Below are 21,204 nucleotides of genomic sequence, written 5' to 3' on the forward strand. Positions count from 1 at the left end.
ACTCACTCTTTGTCACACATAATTAGGATTGTAATAAATAACATTAATTTAAAAAAAAAATGAAAATTTTAAACAATTACGAAAACAAAAAAAAAAATAAGAAGGCATTAATATTTTGACGATTACAAACACATCCGCAAATTACCGCACCTAACTTGAACACAGTTCAGTACCTTAAGGCTCTGATAAAGATAATATCAAACATACCTTGGGAGGAATCAATGGAAACACATTTAAAACTTTATTAAAACAAATTGAAGACGCACAAAAAGTGTACAAACAAATGTAATATAAAACATCAATTTCACAAAAAAAAAAACACGAATCAGGTTAGTCTTAATTAATTTCATAAGATAAAATAAAGTTGAACTTCAGAATCCATTAAAAATAATTGTAATTTGTTAACCAGAACAATTAGCAGAACAAAGTTCAGATGCGCTTTGAAAATTAACACGTGTTCATGCTTTTAAATCTATTTTTATAAAGTACAGTTAGATTTTAAGCGGAAACCGGTTTACAAATAGGAAGATTTGACAATTTAGAGGCATTTTGTATACATTTTATCAAAAAAATTCTAAGTCGGATTTTTTAAATTTCTGCCTATGGGCGGAACCCCTGTGCCTGCGAACCACGTACCTATACATATGTGCTACCGATTGTGCCTGCAGTTCCCAATCGTAAACCTTGTTACTTTACTAAAATTTCGCTTCTGCCAGTTGCTTCTGGGGTTATGGAAAAGGTACTTTAGTATCACATTCGATATTTTTTTTTTTAAATGTTGATGCTACTTCTGAATTAAAACCAACCATCGAAACTAATTGCGAAGCATCTCTCTTTCCACTGTTGTATGGACTTACGCTGGCGGCCAACATCATCTCTTTTAACGGATTTACATCAACAATTGCGTCAACCTTTCGTACATGAGGGTCTAACCATGAATCCATCAAGCTCAGGTGGTTATTTTATTGTATTTTGCTAAAATTTGTGTATTAATTGTGAAAGTATTTTTTTGTGTATGTATGTATGTATGTGTATGAAGGGCAGAAAGATATTGATTTTGTTAGTTTAAGTGAACATAAGGTTAGTAGTCGAATTTAGTTAGTCATTTAAAAGCGTGAACAATTATTTTAGAAAAATCGCAGTAATCTTCCGCAAGCAGTTTATTCATCAAATATGCTTCTGGACTGCGCCTTGTGCGCCTTATCATGTTTTGTTCTTTTTATTGTTGTTATCTTTATTATTTTTGTTACTATTGTTGGAGTTTCTTTGAATTTGTTTTTGTTGTAGCTATTTTATATTTTTTGTTTTGTGTTAATATTATTAACAATATGTTTAAATTTTGTTGGAGCACGCTCAAACGTCATCTTTTTTACTCACCTCAGCTTGTACAATATTTCGATTAATTTCTGTTGAAGGAAAAAATCATTCACTTAAAAAAGAGCTAAAAACGTACTGGTTATGCTAAGGACAACTCTGGTTTAAAAAAAATACGCTAAAAAATATTTGCTTTTGAGTTTAAGAATGTTGGTAATGGAATGAATGGAATAGGCATAGATGGGAAGAAAAATTCCAGTCTGACAAAAAGAAGAAGTTAAGAATTCAATTGGATTTCCACATGGTGAAGCGCCTAAACGAGGTTGAAAAGAAATTTCCTTCAGTAACAAGAGAAAATATGCATTATACATCGAAAAATAAAAACTATCAGTCAAATTATAAAAAAAAAGATTAATTAAACCGGTGAACGTGCTCCTCGCCTAGAAGGCCTATAAAATGCCATACATACTCACTAAATCAATACGTCAGTAGCATTAAATATCGCATTTTATATGATACAAAAAACCGTCATAGGAGCATGTATAAAAAATGGAAATTAATGCTACTGCCCACCTTTGGATGAATTCCTATTCCTACTACCCGGTAACTACCTGACCAAATTCATCATGTTAGGTGCGTAATATTGCCTCGAAACTCATTTGTTATATTGTTGAAAATAGGCGAAATCTAGCCACAAGTACAACTAAGCCTGTTTACCAAAAACGTAATTTTAAATTCATAATTTTTTTTGTCAAATTTGAAAAATATGCCTTAAAGATATACCACCTCAGAGCAACTTTCTACATTAATAATATATGGAAATGACCAAAATGGATAAAACCTATACATCCAGCCAAAATTCCCTTTAGTTTACGGTACACTGTATATTAGAGTGATTAAAAAAAAAATTTTTTTTTTCGTTTCGTACTCGGAAAAATAGGTTCCTAGACACCTCTAAGAAAGCCTCTTCAAACATGAGTTTTTAATTGTAACGGGAAGGTCCTCCTACATACAGTTTTCTATTTTTTCTTATTATCAGATAGAAATATTTATATCTCGCTTCCAACTTCTCGAAAAAATATCTTGTTCCTAAGATTTTGTAGGAAATTTAATGCTCTACAAAAAAGGTCTATTATGATTTTTTCGTAAACCCAAACGTTTAAAAGATATGTATTAACAGTTAAAATTTGATTATTTTTGGGAAAATTGTTTATTTCTTATGAATTTTATAACTCAATAAAAAAAAATTATTATGAATGATGAAACTCATAATTTGGTAGGAAATTTACTGCTCAATAAAAATTGTCTCTTATGATTTTTCGATTAAGTTAAACGTTTACGAGATATTCATCGCCAAACATCAATGCATATTAAGGTGGATCAAAAAAAAAAAATTTTTTTCGTTTGATACTCTGAAAAATAGGTTCCTAGACACCTCTAAGAAATCCTCTCCAAAAACCTTATTCATAATGATTTTTTTCATTGAGTTATAAAATTCATAAGAAATAAAAAATTTTCCCAAAAATAATCAAACTTCAACCGTTAATATCTTTTAAACGGTTGGGTTTACGAAAAAATCATAATAGACCTTTTTTGTAGAGCATTCAATTTCCTACAAAATCTAAGGAACAAAATATTTTTTCAAGTAGTTGGAAGCGAGATATAAATATTTCTATCTGATAATAAGGAAAAATAGAAAACTGTATGTAGGAGGACCTTCCCGTTACAATTAAAAACTCATGTTTGGAGAGGTTTTCTTAGAGGTGTCTGTGTCTAGGAACCTATTTTTCCGAGTACGAAACGAAAAAAAAAAGAATTTTTTTTTGAATCACTCTACTGTATATGGTATATCGGTCAGCATGAAGTGGGCATGTATTCTTAACTATGGTTATGTCGTTTGGTGTTAAAAATACTATAAGTTTCTCTCTAATTTCATTTGAATTTTATACAAAATAGGCAAAATTTTAAAATATTCCCATTAAGTCCTCTCAAACCACTGAAGTCGGCTTCACAAAGCTTAACATATGTAGTATAAGTATGTCATTGTAATGTCAATTATCATTCGTCTAAAAACTCAAGGAATGTGCGGATATATGTACATAGTATGTACATAAATAATATAAGTAACAAAGAACTAAAGTGGATGTCATTCCTATGCTTAAACCTATTTAAACATTTAAATGGCCAGTGGCGGTGGCACGTGACCTTAAAACAATTACACATCTCCTCATGCAAACTCGTTCAAAATCAGCATGTCTAGCAGCGCATATTGAAATTACGGAGTAGATAGCGTATGTAACGTGTATATTTTCTCACCTTTAAGGCTTAATATTTGCTATCATGCCGTGCATTTAGATTACAGGGTGTATTCACTTGGAACTTTGATGACAAGTCATTATAAGTGCTGTGTGTGGTTAACACATTCCGAATTCATTTATTTTCCAATTACAGCAGTGCAAAATGAACGACAGCCGCGAAACACAGCCACTATACGTCCTGAGACGCTGCGGGAGATGGAACACGGGCGAGCTTTGCGGGAAGCGGCCGTAGCCGTTGGAGTATTTGGGTAAGATGTTTACCTATACAAATGAGCATACATTCAATATAATATTTTCAATTTGAGCAATTTCATCGTTCAATTACATTTTTACTATACATTATATTTCAGACCACCAGTTCTATTATCTCCTCCATGCTATGGTCCTGGCCTACTACCACCTCCCTGTAAATTGATATTTTTTATGCACAACCCTTGAGAATATGTTGAATTTAATCTGGTATTTCAGCTTTATCGAATCTTCCGACAAATCGGCGATTACATCACAATCACATTTCAAAGGCCTTACAGCTTTCGTCAAATGTATCACAGGCAGGCGGTTTCTCTGTATTTAACAACAATCTACAATTTTCCAAAGATAATTCTTATACGACCTCAATGGATCTTTCCAATGGAACAGTCTCTGTGTCTACAAACTCAAGTAGTACAAATTCAATAGATCCGAGTTCCCCCATATCTGATACAGGTACATATTCTACTGCGTATTATATTATACATAATACTCTTTCAAATAAGTAATTTATTTTGATCAAAATACGAAAATAAAGATTGTTTTTTGACCTGGTTTATAATATTATAATATTTGTAATATATTAAAATACTTTCATATACATAATTATATAAATTTTAAAACGGTTTTCCGATTGCATTTTTAATTTATACTTAGTTCAATAATAACCGTATCATACAAATATTCACATTGTTTCTAAAGTATAGTGCGCGAGATAATTATATATGGGACAACCGTTTTTCGCTTTATCTTTAAGTAATACAACCCTTTTTAAGATAATGGGTTGTCTAAAAAGTCTTGCGGTATTATTATTGTATTTTTTTTTTTTATTGAAATCGAAATGAATTTTTGATGACTCATGGCCAGCTCCTGACCGATGCTACGGCTGCTACTATGCCGGTCTCTTTCGACCAATTCAGCGATTTTATCGGAATTTTCCACGACAGGCCTTCCGGAGCGTGGCGCATCTTCGACCACCTCTACACCAGAACGAAAACGTTGAAACCATCGTTGTGCGGTGGAAATGGAAACTGTATCGTGTCCATAAACTGCACAAATTTTGTTGGCGGCTTGAGATGCATGTTTGCCTTTATCGTAGTAGTACTGTAAAATATGCCGTATTTTCTCTTTATTTTGCTCCATGTTTGCGACGCTATAACTCACGAACGACTTAAAAGAAACGACAATCAATCAAACACGTGTTAGCGCGTGAAATGAGCTTTCCAAAAAGGTATAGCATGACCCGATGCGACGAATAAAACTAGAACTACGCGCTTTCAGCGCCAACTAGCGAAAATACCGCAAGACTTTTTTGACAACCTATTATATTGGATATTTCAGAACGCACGCTATGTTTATGGCTGTTTTATTAACTTCTGACTATTAGCATAAATACAACATTAACCAAACAAAATTTATTTTTCGTGAAATAATAAAATGGAACAAGTAGTTCAGTTTGAATAGTCTCTACGTTTTTTTTTTTAATTTTTGAAACTTAAATATGATTTTTGTAATCAATATATCAACTGAAGATATACGAAATGACGTATAGGAATATTACAATATTAATACTGATAACCGCAATTTTTTACTCGTCATGGAATATGACAGATTCATATCAAATGGGCTACCTGTTTCTAGGATTTCTTGGACGCGTTGGGTAGTGAATGAAAGAAATAATTGACACCGAATTCGCAAGGGACTTACGTTCTCATTAAATGTGATCGACTTGTTCGAGTTGTTTTAATCGGATCTCATTCCTTTTCATCCTCGTTGCGATTTTTCGTAAGGGCATTCTGGTTTATTTGAATATCAGTATTTGGGATTGCTCCTCAGTAGTGAGTTTAATTTGCACCTGATCTGCAAAGTATCGCACCATCAATTAGCAGTCCCCAAGCTAAGCAGAAAATTGCAAAATTTTCAAACCAACAGTATTTTCTTGTCATTTTTGGACTAACTGTTCACACCGTTAAGTTCAAAAGGCCATTTAAATGCATCCAGTAACAAAAACCAAAATAGCGGTAAAATCATCATATGTGACCTGGTCTACGAAAAGGGGGCTTAGGTGTCAAAAAAAAAGGAGAACAATTAATGAGATAACGAGAAACTGACGATTATTTTTAACAGCTTTCCCCAGAAAACTAGTTTTCGCACGTTAGCCCCCTTTTCGTAGACCAGGTCACATATGTATTACTATTGCATTTAAGTATTGTCCCATATATTTATTTGGCGCACTGTATTTACTAACTTGTCAAAAATATATACTTGCTCGCAATATTATTTATTTCTTAACGAGTTTACCTTTATTTAAGTTTTAGATAAAAATCCTGTAGGAGGAAGTGTTTCGTCCATAAGTTCGACCAGTTCTGTTCATGATAATGATAATGATGGTAAATAAAGTTATAAATATGTATATGCTTATATCGTCAGCCACACAGAACTACGAGTGTACAAAGTTTTCATTATTTTTATAAATAGAAACACGCAAATTGCAAGTAGATTATTATTTTGGAAATTAATACTAGGAGCCCTTAAACACTTTTTTCCTAATTTTGATTTATTTATAAAAAATTTTTTAGCAAAATGATGGTTAGAACATTAAAATTAATAAATATATAACTACAGAATTATATATGTATGTATGAACATATGTATGTCATTGTTCAAACCACTGCATAGTTCACGAGAAGCTCTGTTTTGAAAAACAATCAGATCAGAAAATTTAAGACTTTTATGGCTCTGACGTGCGTTATTAAATAAACAATATTTTATTATAGTTTTAAAAAATTTCATTTCTATAAATTTGTGTATTTAAGATGACTCCATCGATGTTACCAATGATGAAGAGCCTCTGCGAAACGAGAAGCTAGATTGTCATTTCACGATACCGACATTTGTACCACAAAACTTGTACGTTCAGCCACATGAGACAGTTTATGAAACCAGTGCTCGCCTCCTCTTTATGGCCGTAAAGTGGGCAAAAAATTTACCAAGTTTTGCGAGTCTGTCCTTTCGAGATCAGGTAATCTTGTTAACAAATATAGCTTTAGTGATTACTGATACTGGCAAAACAATACAGTGTATGTGACCAATGAAATGGCGTTTTTTGAAACATAAATCTCAATCTGATATCTTATTCTTACGTATAATAAGTAATCTTTATGTTAAGAAAATGTTGAAAAGTGGTGAAAGCGAAAATGTAATAATAGTTAACAATTGATCAATTATACAATCGAACTTTCCTATGGTGAATTCGCACGGGATATGAAAATTACTTCGCTATATAGAAACTATGATGCTGGTGGAGAAAATTGTCCTATGTACTTAGGTAAAACCTCTTTATTGTCTGCTCGTTATTAACAGCCAAATCGTCTTCATCGTTCTCTGTATATGTAAAAGTAGAAATAATGTTTATTAAATTTTTGTTTGACTATAACCAAGTACACCTGGAACTCCGCGACTTTCTAGAAGCTCGACGACCTTCTATCTTCATCGGACGGTCTGTCCCAGATCTTCACTCCAATATCAACATTGAGGTATATGCCCATAACAGAATTTTCCTCATTCAGTTGAGTTAATTGTGCATTGTATTTTTTAAAATCACTCCTTAATTTTTTTAAATATTGAATAATCTGAACTCTGAACTGAAAAATTAATTATAAAGAGTCAAAACTACACAATCTGTGTCTTCGAAATTAACACTAAATATAGAAAGATTCATTATATGGAAGTTCACTGTAGGAAGTAAGACTGTAATATGATAAATGGCTAACCTTATGAGACATTTTAAAATGCCAGTGCCCTGTTATGGTAGCAGTTACTCTGTAGATACTTTTCCTGGACCTATTTAATGAGTCGTTAGTTCTTTTCTTGTCATATGTCGGCCATAACTGTTGAGCTATGTGGTATTTTGTTATGCTTTTCCATCTGTTATTTGAAACTTGTTGAAATGGTATATTGATCTCTCCTTTGATCGATCCTAGCGGACTTTATATAAGCTCTGCCTCGAATTCGTTAAGGAAAGCTCCTGCCTTTGTCAACTCGTCTGCTTTTTCGTTGCCGAAAGTGTCCCTGCTATTTTGTGAATATAGACGTCAATACAGGATCGTATTAAGCAGGTCAGTCGGACAAGACTTGTTTGCACCAGTAACACCTGCATATACTGCTCATTATATTCCATTTAATTTCCTAATGTTGTATTGTTTCTTTAGCGCTGGCCACCATATCACAGCTCCATATGTAAGTATAGGGCTTATGATAGCCGCGTACATCCACATGACTATACTAGGTTTAAGCCCCAATTCTTGCTGACGAACCTCTTGCAAGTATAGTAGGCCTTATATATTTTTTCTATATTTATTTTCCAGGACAGTTTGGTGTCGATTTCCACCCCCAAGTATTTAGCTGAAGGGGATAGAGAGAGTGTTGTACCGTTTCGTACGGGAAGTTGTAACCGCAAAACTAATACGACTGGGAAAACTGACGTTGAGCAACACCAAACGCTCCGTCAGGATCGGGAAGGACCTCTCAGAGCTGTTCGATACCAAACGAGGTTTCAGACAGGGCGACTCCCTATCGTGCGACTTCTTCAATTTGCTGCTAGAGAAAATAATTCGAGCTGCAGAACTAAATCGAGCAGGTTCAATCTTGATATCATCGGCCTCAACACCCGCGCCGTTAGTTCTGATTTCTCCAGATTGAACAAGGAAGCACAGAAAATGGGTCTGGCAGTGAACGAAGACAAAACGAAATATCTCCTGTCATCAAACAAACAGTCGTCGCACTCGCGACTTGGCTCTGTTGACAGTCATAACTTTGAAGTCGTAGATAACTTCGTCTATCATGGAACCAGTGTAAACAGCACCAGCAATGTCAGCCTGGAAATCCAACTCTTGCCAACAGGTGCTACTTCAGACTGAGTAGACAATTGAGAAGTAAAGTCCTCTCTTGACGAACAAAACCCAAACTCTATAAGTCACTCATAACTCCCGTCCTGCTATATGGTGCAGAAGCCTGGACGATGACAACAGCTGATGAGTCGACGTTGCGAGTTTTCGAGAGAAAAGTTCTGCGAAAGATTTATGGTCCTTTGCGCGTTGGCCACGGCGAATATCGCATTCGATAGAACAATGAGCTGTATGAGATATACGACGGCATTGACATAGTTCAGCCAATTAAAAGACAGCGGGTACGCTGGCTAGGTCATGTTGTCCGAATGAACGAAAACACTCCAGCTCTGAAGAAATTGTTTAGATCGGAGAAATATGTGCATCACATGGCTGCCATACAAACTATCAAGTTCTTGTAGGGAATTTTTTATCTTTGTGAAGGGTATTAAAGCTTTGGTGCAACCGAAATTAACGTTTTTTCCTGCTTTTATTTACAATATGTATAAGATATTATGTTTTCTATGTATATAATTTTAGGTCATTCTCTTAGAAGAATCATGGTCGGATCTTTTTCTACTCAACGCCATTCAATGGTGCATTCCTTTAGACCCTACTGGATGCACTTTATTCTCAGTTTCAGAACACTGCAATAATTATGACACCACACAAGAAAGTGAGAATTGCGTTACTAAAGAAGAAGTAAGTACTTGTATATATGTATGTAACTAATTAGTATACTCTTGCAACCAGTTGCTACAGAGTATTATAGTTTTGTTCACCTAACGGTTGTACGTATCACCTAAAAACATTAGATATAGTGTTATAAACTATATAAATAATCAGGATGACGAGAAAAGTTGAAATCCTTGAGTTAAAATCGAGATATCTTGATATGTGAGCTCCCTAGTACAAAAAAATTAGGAGTTCGCAGATGGGTTTAAACGGACTACGCCCACAAATCGCTATTAACCGAAAACACATAAAGTTCCATAACTAAGCGCTTAATTAAGATATACATATGTAGAAGTATTATTCGGCACAGTGGATCGCAGTAGCAAGAGGCACTTGTGGGAAAAAAGTTTTGAAAAGTGAGCGTGGCCCCGCCCTCTAACAAGTTTAAAATACATATCTCCTAAACTACTTAAGCTACAATAACCAAATTTGCTGAGCACGATAACTATAAGAGCTCCTACCGAGAGTGGATGAAATCGGAGGATAACCCCGCTCACTCCCTATATAACGTTACTGTAAAAAATTACTAAAAGCGCAATAAATCAAAAACTGAATACGCTAGAGGCATAAAATTTTATCTCTGAGATGACCTAAGAGCGCTTTAAGAAAGTCGGTGTAAAAATTAGACTATAGGCGTGGCACTGAACACTGTTTATGAAATCACATATCTCGGGACCGGCTCAACCGATTTCGACTAAATTTAGAACGTAGCATTCCTTTGATGTTCCTATGTCACATTGTGAAAATGGGCAAACTAGGACTACAACCACACCTACTACCCATATAGCTATGTATATACAATTTTAAGTTCCACTTGATTCGTTCTGTATCCAGGTCACAAATCAAGAAGTAATTAATATAACGGGCTAAAATTTAGCATTAATAATTCCCTTAAAGTATGCCACCTTATGACGAAAAATCGTCTAAATCCAATAAATTCTGTTCAAGCACCTAGGCACCGAATATGTGGACCCCTGTATCTATAGTTGATTTTTGACCGAAAATATCGGTCAACGTCCCTTAGCCCTCATATACTTAATATAAAGATTTGCCTTAAATAGGTACAATTGTACGAAAACTTGGCCTAGCTCACTTATAACTAATTTCAGTATTTTCGAACATCCGTATGACTTTACTCCATATGAATCTTTATTGTATGTACCTTAATGAAACCCAGGGAATATTTTTTTTAGTATGTGGCAAGTTAATAGCATGTGCTATTGGCAAAAATTAATAAAATCTGGTCGATATTACCTGGCCTTTAAATAGTAGATGAGCTAACTTTAACATCAGCATTTATCCAGATCTTGGCGTTCGATTTCTTTACCAGTGATTTTTCGTACAAAGATGAGAAGATTAGAAAGCAATAAAGTAGCTGAGAGTTAATAACAAAAAATTAGAAGCTATTGTATTAGGCTGATAAAGGTGTGCTAATCTGGTGACGCGCGGTGTATACAAATATCGGGTAGTTTTTCCAAATCATGAAAATCATTTTCAGTAATAAAACAAAAACTACTCTAAAGGAACACAAAATGGAGAGAACTTTCATTACTTTCTCTATTAAAAGGGAAACAATTCTTTAGAGATGTGCTCTTAAACATAAATGTTTTTAAATCATGTCAATAATATGTGATAATATAATATCTAATATAAGTGATAATAGATTTAAATATTTTCTAGGTAGCCGCCAGTGTACGGACGTTGCATGAAATTTTTTACAAATACAAGGCAGTTCTAGTTGATCCCGCTGAATTTGCATGCATGAAAGCAATAGTTTTATTTCGGCCCGAAACCCGGGGGCTCAAAGACCCCGCGCAAATAGAAAACCTGCAAGACCAAGCCCATGTAAGTACTAAAACTCAAATACTATTTACAACTGAAGAAAAGCTTAATCGATTTGGCTGAAAATTAATAGGTGGTAACTTAGAACCAGGGGATGGACATCTTATCTTATTATGTTAAAAGTCAATAAAATTACAATAAATACAAAAAATACATTTCAAATCATATTTAACAAAGTGAATCCATGAAATAGTGGAGAAACACTATTATTTTTGAGGTTTCTAATGTGGTATTGTAAGTAATTACATTTTCTACGTTTACATTGAAAAAGCAGGCTGAACCCCACGAGATTTACCGAGATTTATTGTACACATTCGAAAGGTGCACAGAAACTCCGCGATGGATAACAATACGAGGTGTGTTCAAAAAGTATCGCGAATTTTGTGTTTTTACAAAAATTATTTATTTATTCATGAATATCTAATAATCCCCATGAGATATTATATACTTGTGCCAACGGTTTTTCCAATCTTCGAAGCACTTCAAAAAATCATTTTTTTTTTATCTTCTTCAGCTCCTCCTTCGATGCCGTCTTTATCTCGTCAAGAGAAGCGTAACGTCGTCCTTTCATGGGCCTCTTCAGTTTAGGGAACAAGAAAAAGTCACAGGGGGCCAGATCTGGGGAATACGGTGGCTGCGGCATCATTAGTGTGTTGTGTTTGGCCAAAAAGTCGCGCACAAGCAACGATGTGTGAGCAGGGGCGTTATCGTGGTGCAAAAGCCAATTTTTGTTCTTCCACAAATCTGGGCGTTTCTGGCGGATTGCTTCGCGCAAATTGCGCATAACTTGCAGGTAATATTCCTTATTGACCGTTCTTCCCTGTGGCAAGAACTCATGATGCACCACGCCCCTGCAATCGACGAAAACTGTCAGCAAACTGTCGTCATATTTTTTGAACACACCTCGTATGCCTATCTCTTATGGATATCCCACAATAACATTTTTTTGTCATTTACTTTTTACGACAAATAATGGCTAATTTTCGAAGCGATTTTAACCAATACATACATAATTAATACTTATTCAATTAAATACCTTAAATACATTATTAACTTAATATAGACATTTTTGGCCCGTTACTGCGTATAATTTAAATGAATATTTTCGAAGATATTACAAATTTAAAAACTGTGAGACGTAACGTTTGCGGCGTTACAGGGCGGTCGGGGCGGCGGGAGAGTGCCTCTAAATAGCGCGTCGGAGGCCGCGGTTCTCCTTATAGCACTTTGAATTTAGCAGCGATCGGACACGTTTATTATCGGAGCTCTCTAGCGAGGAATATTTAAACGGAAACGATGAAGTATATGCGTACAATTTCAAACTGATCCTTCCTAAAAAATAATACAAGTGCTAAATATTTTTATTAGTAGTGAAACCAAATACGCAGTGCAATGGATTATAACTGGCTCAGTAATCAGACGATGAATGCCAGCCGACTTTTTCCTCTTTACACGCTTGAGAGCCGGCTCATCATCTGCAGTCCACTAGATTGACTGTCGATTGGACTCCAATGTTAAATGATGGAACCATGTTGAAGAGCACTTAAACACTTCTCAAATCAGCAATTCGTTGTTTTGTGATTATGAACTTGCAAGGCACCCACTTCGCACAGAGCTTTCGCTTCCATACAAGCAGGGCGTCATTGCCCTGGGTGGTCATTTCGCTTCTTTTCAACCTAGCAAAGCTCTTTTCAACGGTGGATTTCCCTGGTGCAGAGCCCAAATTCAACAGTATTTTCTCCCAAAAAAATGCTTTATTATCAATTTTTTTGTAGGCCAATGTGTCAGCCACAGTAAAGTGTGAATGGGTCCTCCGGTTTTTTAATAAGTAAAAGCTGTTGCTTGTTCAAAACCATTCATGAAAGGAACTTTCCAATGTGTTTCAAATGTATACTCACCACTGCGTTAAATTACATAAATAAAAACATGCAGTTTATTTTTATACATTTGGTTTTTCAACAAGTTTATTTAAATTTAAATTTATTGATTTTATTATATAAACTCATTAAATATGATATCGACGGGCGAGGTGGCGATACTCCAATTCCGGGAACGATTAGTCACTGCTGGCGATCGAGTGGACACGGATCGTGGTTGAATTTTTTAATTGGAGGTGTCGTGAGGAGTCGACGCGGCGGAGTGTATATGCGAAATGTTGATTGAATTTATCCTTCGATTTGGGTTTCAAACTTATTATTACAAGAGAAATACAGTACTAATTACGAAACAAAAATTATCAATTCCAAAGGTAAATAAAGTGTTTTAATCTAAAAGTCAACCATATGCATGCAATACATAGTGGCTCATTTTATTAAAAATTCAAACAGAAAAATCCTTTTACATTGCGTGTTTCATAACGCAAAACGATGACAGCCAAGTTTTGCGACTTCTTCGGCGGTGATTTCGATGTCATTATGGGTAGGAAGAAACGCTAATCCAACTAGTCTTTCTTGAAGCATGGTCGTCCTAAGCCATGTTTTGATGCGGCGAAGATAAGAGAAAGAACGTTCAGAGCTCGCGTTTGTTACGGGAAGTGTACAGATTACTCGGAGATAGGTGTGGATTGTTGGAAATATGTCGACATCACATTTTCTTAATGTTTCCAGTGCAGAAGTTGGAATTTTTCTGCCTTCAATTTTTTGTTGCTGCTGCCAATGACATTGCCAGTAGCTTAATTCACCTTTGAATTTCAATTTTTGTATGCTTTTTTCATCATCCAGAAGATTCCCGAATCTTTCTATCAAGCATCGGATGCTCGATCATCATCGATTTCGCTTTCTTTTAAAAGACTTGCTTTTTCTGGGAGCAACACACTCAATTGGTAACCATCCAAAACTTCTTGTGAAAAACGAGCTTCCAAATCTTCTTTGATGGTATCCAGCAGAAGTATGTAGACATAGACCGTGTAGTAATCTTCGCAAGTTTTCAAGTCGTAATTTTCGCGTTTCGTTTGTCGACCACATGTTCTCGGTTTCGCTTCGTCAACATCGAGTTTTTCTGCCATTTTCTTGGCTTCTGAATAAATCAATCGGAATACTTCATCAACTTTTCCCCTCTTTTTTTCCAACGTAGCAAACAACGTCCCAATCATTTTTGATGCCTTCGCCAAATCAATTGCTAATTTCGCCAATTTAGTGCCGGATTTGTATATATCGAAAATAGAATCTGAAGTCCACGGTTCACGATTAAAGCAGAATTTTGTGTAAAAATATTTTCAATTAACATGTGGTATTTAGAAAAGCGGTCGCATTTTGTTACTTGGAGAAAGTTTGAAAACTGATGGCAATGACTGTGTTACACAATAAATGTACCCAGATTATTAATGACGAATTTGAATATTTGACGTGTAAAAATATGTACTCTCTAAAAAAACTAAATAAACTCTTGTTCTTTTAATAAAGCCATTACACAATGAAAATCTGCTACCATCAGTTCCAATTGCGTATGGGGTTAACAAGAAAGAAACATATGAAATGATGAAAATTTTTTTCTGATCAACTATGCCACCCATAAACGGAAAGTCATCGTTAACTTAAAAGTGTTGACAATTTTATTTGACACGCAAAATGGCAACACAAAATATTATTGCTGTCTTTGTGAATGGCATAGTCGATCATCCAATCACTATGATCGCAAAGTATGGCCATCTGGAGAGTCACATCAGATAGCCAGAAAAAACCTTTTAAGTCTCCCATTGGTATAAGCTTATGATGTTATCTCCGTTACATCAAAAGCTGGGATACATGAAATAGTTTGTAAAGGAATCTTCATCTTAAAACTGTCTTTCCAAAATTAAGTGAAGCCAAAATAAAAGGTTAGTATTTATTAATTTGGTTTCATACCTAGTTCTTCTTCTGGTTGGCTTCAATTAGGTATTATATAATATGCTTAAGATACTTACCAAAATTTTAGTTATTCTACCAAAGTTTATGTCAAATATAATAAATATATCGATCAGTGCATGAGTTATCTTCATAATTGGGTGGATACGTACATACATGTTCCCCAGTATACTTGATTAATATCAAAAGTCAATCCAATCAGTCCGGACTTTTAGCCCCAATACTACTCATTTTGTTTATTAAAATGTGTAATTCGTTACTCAAATTAAATATTCAATTTAGCTTTTGGGATTATTGTGGGATTGTGTAGTAAAAACCGTTATTATAATCGTATTAGTTATTTAGAGCGAGTAGTGGAGGTCTTCTTATTTCTCTGCTTCCCCGGCGGGTACTGTGTCGAATACTTTCAGAGCTGGAGCGCTTTCATCCAGCGTAGCCGCTGTCGTCGTATAACTCATATAGTTCATCGGTCCATTAAATACAACATTCACCGTTGCAAATGCGCAAAGGACAAAGGATCATAAATCTTCCGCAAAACCTTTCTCTCGAAAACTCGTGACGTCGACTCCTCAGATACCTCTGCACCATAAGAAGACAGGAATAATGTGTGACTTATAGAGTTTGGTCTTTGTTCGTCGAGAGAAGAGTTTTCTTCTCAATTGCTTACTCAGTCCGAAGTAGCTCCCGTTGGCAAAAGTTATTCTGCGTTAGATTTCGAGGCTGACATTATTGTTGGTGTTGATACTGGTTTCAAGATAGACAAAAAAATCTACGACTTCGAAATTATGACAGTCATACAATTGCTTCGCTTCTTTATCCAGTCTGGAGAAAGCAGAACTAACGGCGCGGGTGTTGAGGCCAATGATATAAATGATGATATACGTCAGCAGCTGTACACTCTTATAGAAGATTTAGAAGATTGTTCCTGCTCGATTAAGCTCTGCAGCTCGAATAATTTTCTCCAGCAGTAGATTCAAGAAGTCGTAGAGAGTCGCCCTGTCTGAAACCTCGTTTGGTATCAAACAGCTCGGAGAGGTCCTTCCCAATCATGACGGAGCTTTTCGTATTGCTTCACGTCAGTTTACACAGTCGTATTAGTTTTGCGCCATAAAGACAGCTTTTTTTCGTGCTGTCAAAAGCAACTTTGAAATCGACAAAGATGGTGGTGTGTGCCGATTCTCTTTTCACGGGTCTTTTCCAAGATTTGGCGTACGGTTAATATCTGGTCGGTTGTTGATTTTCCAAGTCTAAAGCCACACTGATAACGTCCAATCAGTTTGCTGACGGTTAATCTTTCACACAATACGCTCGATAGAACCTTATATGCAATGTTGAGGAGGCTTATCCCACGGTAGTTGGCGCAGATTGTGGCGTCTCCTTTTTTATGGATTGGCCAGAGCACACTTAAGGTCCAATCGTTGGGCATGCTTTCATCTAACCATATTCTACAAAGAAGCTGATGCATGCTCCTTATCAGTCCTTCGCCGCCGTATTTGAATACATTGGTCCTCGCTGTTTTGTTGTCTTCAGACGGGTAATCGCTATTCAAAATTGGGGTTCGCCCTCTCCCTCGTTATGCTTTGACTACCATTCAGCAGGCTGGAGAAGTACTATACTCACGCATTTCGGCATCTCTTTCTTTCTGTCTGCAAATACGTCTCGCTTCCCTCATCAACTCTCGGTATCCATCCCATTCCGCACATGTTGTGGTCGATCGTAACGTCGTGAGTTAGGCAGTCTGTTTTCTCTCCGCTGTGACACGGCACTTCTCGTCGTAACACCTGTTCTTTTGCATTTTCTGAAAATCAATGGTTTCGGTTGCAGCTGTACGTAAGGAGCCTGAAATGTCGTCCCTCAGTTTCCTTATACCGAGTTATTAACAAGTGCTCTCAGAGAGCAAGAATGCAAATCTTTCGGCTATCTGTTGTGATTGCAGCTTCTGGCCGTCGAACCTTCCTTGTATTTGTTTACGTGCGTTCTTTGTCGATCAGCTTCAACCAACTTGGGGATGTTTTACCGTGGAGATACATTCATTGCCCACCCTGGCATTAAAGTCGCCAAGTCGACTTTGAAATCGTGTCAAGGGCAGCTCTCATAGGTGCGGTCCACGCACTCATAGAATTCATGTTTGGTCACATCGTCTTTCTAACGTCGGGACGTGGTCGCTAATCAGCAATATTTTGAAGAACTTCGCTTTGATGCGGATTGTGGCTAGACGTTCATTCTCCGGAGTAAATGCCAGTATGTAGTCTGAGACGGAGTCTTTCCAGGCCATCGCATTTCTTGGACAGCGCACAACCCTGGGGAAGGGCCTTCAAACGTATGATTTTTGGCTACCCAGAGGATACTTGCTCTAAGACCGGAAGTCGTGAGCTGCTTACGGGGGTACTCTCATGTGAACGCATACATTTTACCACTTTTTAGGAAAAATTTTTTTATGCGACACCAAAATTGAATTATTTTAATTTTATAATATATTTTTATTTGTATTTTGAAATGTACAAAAAAAAGTTTATTCGTTTTTTTAGATTTTTAATATATATTTTTTTTTAAATCAAAGTAGTCCCCAACAAAAAAAAGTAGTTCACTGGTCATGGTGATAGCGGCTGTTTATGTTGTCTGAAATAAAAAAATCGAATGGATTATTATTCAGTAGTTCTGCGGCTATCGTCCCTACCAAATATAATCAATTTCTTTAAAAAAAAATGTCGAACTTCAAAAAAAGTCCCGAAAATCTTGTTTTTTCGTTAAAAATCGTTTAAAAAAATATGAAAATATTTTCGAAAATAAACAATTCTGGTAGGGACGATAACTATAAATGAGTAGAAGAACACATGTAAATTTTAAAGCCATCGGTTGAATACTTTTTTTTAGGACCATGACAGTTTCAGAAAATGATGATTCGAGAAAAATGCGTTTAGAAACGTAGCAGCTGCAGACTTGTCATGGCGCCTGGTAGACAGTCGCTTACGACACGTCGGCGACTATGAGCTGTAATTTATCAAATACTATGAATTTCGGTCTGAATTTTTCACTGCATGTTTTCAATAGGTTTTACTGTCAAAATATAAAAAAAATCGATTTTTCGAAGTGATTACATGAGAATACCCCCTTAAGCCATATGTAATAAAAGAGAACTTTCCTCTCTTGCGTGAACTTCTACACATGGCTCCAACTAAAGTACGACTGGAAAACAAATTACGTTTAAAGCATATTAGGAAAATCTAGCCTACTATAATCTAATAAACAAAGGGAAGTGAAGAATCTATGCACTATGGAGAAACAGAGCAAGTGTTTTGGTTTTATTTCCTTTTCCTTCTGCAGTTTAAACCCTTATTGTTAAAATATTTGATATAAAATTTTGGCCTAAACGAACCTTTGGACTATATTTATTGCTTTCTCCTAATAACCAAAATCGTAACAATTTATTATAACGTAATTGTAAACCTCAAATTTTTGTTTTGTGGCAGAAACATTTCGGATCTTAACGCTAAAAAAAATCGTGTAAAACATTTCCCTGAAATTTTTCTGAAAAATAGGTAGCATTCTTAGTTCAATGCATAGTAGCTCAATTGTGGAATGGTTGTCTTATCTGAACTACATCAAATTTCTTGAATACATAAGTCGATTTCAAAGTCCAATTGGAAATTATTTAGACATTTAACTTTCACATGACACAGATGAGATTATTTGATTGCATAGTTCGTTTTCCCGACTCAGAGAAGTTTTGAATAAAAAGACTGTAAAGAACTTATTTTGTGGAAATATATTTTCAATGAAAACTTAAAATTAAAATGAATTCTCAATTCACATCGATCTTCTTCTTCTTCTTAATTGGCGTAGACACCGCTTACGCGATTATAGCCGAGTTAACAACAGCGCGCCAGTCGTTTCTTCTTTTCGCTACGTGGCGCCAATTGGATATTCCAAGCGTAGCCAAGTCCTTCTCCACGTGGTCCTTCCAACGGAGTGGAGGTCTTCCTATTCCTCTGCTTCCCCCGGCGGGTACAGCGTCGAATACTTTCAGAGCTGGAGTGTTTTCATCCATCCGGACAACATGACCTAGCCAGCGTAGCCGCAGTCTTTTAATTCGCTGAACTATGTCAATGTCGTCGTATATCTCGTACAGCTCATCGTTCCATCGAATGCGATATTCGCCGTGGCCAGTGCGCAAAGGACCATAAATCTTTCGCAGAACCTTTCTCTCGAAAACTCGTAACGTCGACTCAGCGGTTTCTGTCATCGTCTAAGCCTCTGCACCATATAGCAGGACGGGAATTATGAGTGACTTATAGAGTTTAGCTTTTGTTCGTCGAGAGAGGACTTTACTTTTCAATTGCCTACTCAGTCCGAAGTAGCACCTGTTGGCAAGAGCAATCCTGCGTTGGATTTCCAGGCTGACATTGTTGGTGGTGTCAATACTGGTTCCTAAATAGACGAAATTATCTACAACTTCAAAGTTATGACTGTCAACAGTGACGTGAGAGCCAAGTCGCGAGTGCGACGACTGTTTGTTTGATGACAGGAGATATTTCGTCTTGCCCTCGTTCACTGCCACTAACGCGCGGGTGTTGAGGCGATATCAATATCATCGGCATACGCCAGCAGCTGTACACTCTTATAAAAGATTGTACCTGCTGATTAAGTTCTGCAGCTCGAATAATTTTCTCCAGCAGCAGATTGAAGAAGTCAATTCACATTCACATCGATCAGTCAACTTTAAACGCGTTTTCACAAAAGTTGTGTTGTTTTTAGTTTTGGCACGATTCTGACAAAACTATAAAGACACTCGATAACTTTATGCTGTTATTGATTCAACCTTTTAAATCGCTGCCATTTTGCCAGGTTTTCAAATGTTCAAAAAAGCTTGTGTCTAGACTATAGTTGTAAATATTAAAAATATTTGGTTTCAAGGTGCTGAAGGTGAAATCTTTTACCAAAATGTCGACTACGTCGCACCGGGAGTAGTGTATTTACTTTTAGTAATAGCATATTTTAGTTTGTTTACACTTGAGCAATATTGCTATAGCTCAATTTGAATACATGATTTTGCAACCACCTTTGTTTTCAAAAACAAATTAAAAAAAAGTGTTGAACAGACCGATAGTACGAATAAAGCTTTTGTCGATTTTTACAGTAGCTCATAATTTTCTTACATACATACATATGTGTTTTTCCGAGTTTTCAAATTTGATGTTTTATTTTCTTCTAGGTCATGCTATCTCAACACACAAAATCACAGTTTCTTACGCAGATCGCACGATTTGGACGTCTACTCCTGATGCTGCCTCTTTTACGATCTGTGAATTCTCATAAAATCGAACTAATATATTTTCAACGTACAATTGGAAATACGCCAATGGAAAAAGTGCTCTGCGATATGTATAAGAACTGAAATGATGATGGCTTTTTAAAAATATTTGTATACATAAATATGTACATACATATACGAATATTTCTTACAGCAAGGAGATATGTGTTCCTATACCAAGAATAAAAAAATTATACAATAGAAGAGCGTTTGTTTTGTATATAATTATTACCGCTGCTCACTTTTATCTTAAAATAAAAACGGGCCAAACTTTAAGCGGAAACCTGAAAAACCTGAAACCTGAATTGAAAATAAATGTACATTTTATAAGAAATCAAAATCAGCAATAGAAACCATAGCAATCTCGTACTTCAAATTCTGTTTTGGCCAATGGTGTGTAAAAATGTGTCTTATTGTTATTTTTAGGTTAATTTTAAATCAATCCGTTATATCACGTTATCCCATTAGATTAAAGTATCCGTCAAAAACGTTTTAAAAGATTAAGTATTAAAAGCACTGAGTACTTACACATACTATTACAGTTTGAAAATATTTCAAATGCTCCAGTTTAAATGGTAAATGCAGCAATCGAAATAATATTTAACACAAAGAGAGTATCCGATATATGTACATATGTATGTACTTGTACATTAACATCTGTGATTCTAAAATAATGGAAACCTCTTCATACTTTTCTCTAGTTCATA

General features: G+C 35.7%; 1 protein-coding gene across 1 annotated transcript; it reads left to right on the forward strand.

The window, feature by feature from the left end:
* Positions 1-858: 858 nt before the first annotated feature.
* On the forward strand, positions 859-21,204 carry LOC120771513 (photoreceptor-specific nuclear receptor). The gene is made up of 9 exons (XM_040099568.1): positions 859-953; positions 3,766-3,880; positions 3,983-4,038; positions 4,101-4,337; positions 6,194-6,271; positions 6,698-6,903; positions 9,308-9,469; positions 11,183-11,347; positions 20,399-21,204. Exons 1-9 carry the CDS (start codon positions 935-937, stop codon positions 20,579-20,581), a joined length of 1,221 nt encoding a protein of 406 aa, XP_039955502.1. The 5' UTR covers positions 859-934; the 3' UTR covers positions 20,582-21,204.

Source organism: Bactrocera tryoni, chromosome 3 (genome assembly GCF_016617805.1).
Source record: "Bactrocera tryoni isolate S06 chromosome 3, CSIRO_BtryS06_freeze2, whole genome shotgun sequence".
Lineage (NCBI taxonomy): Eukaryota > Metazoa > Arthropoda > Insecta > Diptera > Tephritidae > Bactrocera > Bactrocera tryoni.

What these genes read in the sequence shown, in the direction of transcription:
- LOC120771513 (XM_040099568.1), top strand. An exon ending in TTCCCCCATATCTGATACAG is followed by an intron (nt 4,338 to 6,193) that starts GTACATATTCTA and finishes CCTTTATTTAAG; the next exon opens with TTTTAGATAAAAATCCTGTA. An exon ending in GTCTGTCCTTTCGAGATCAG is followed by an intron (nt 6,904 to 9,307) that starts GTAATCTTGTTA and finishes ATATAATTTTAG; the next exon opens with GTCATTCTCTTAGAAGAATC.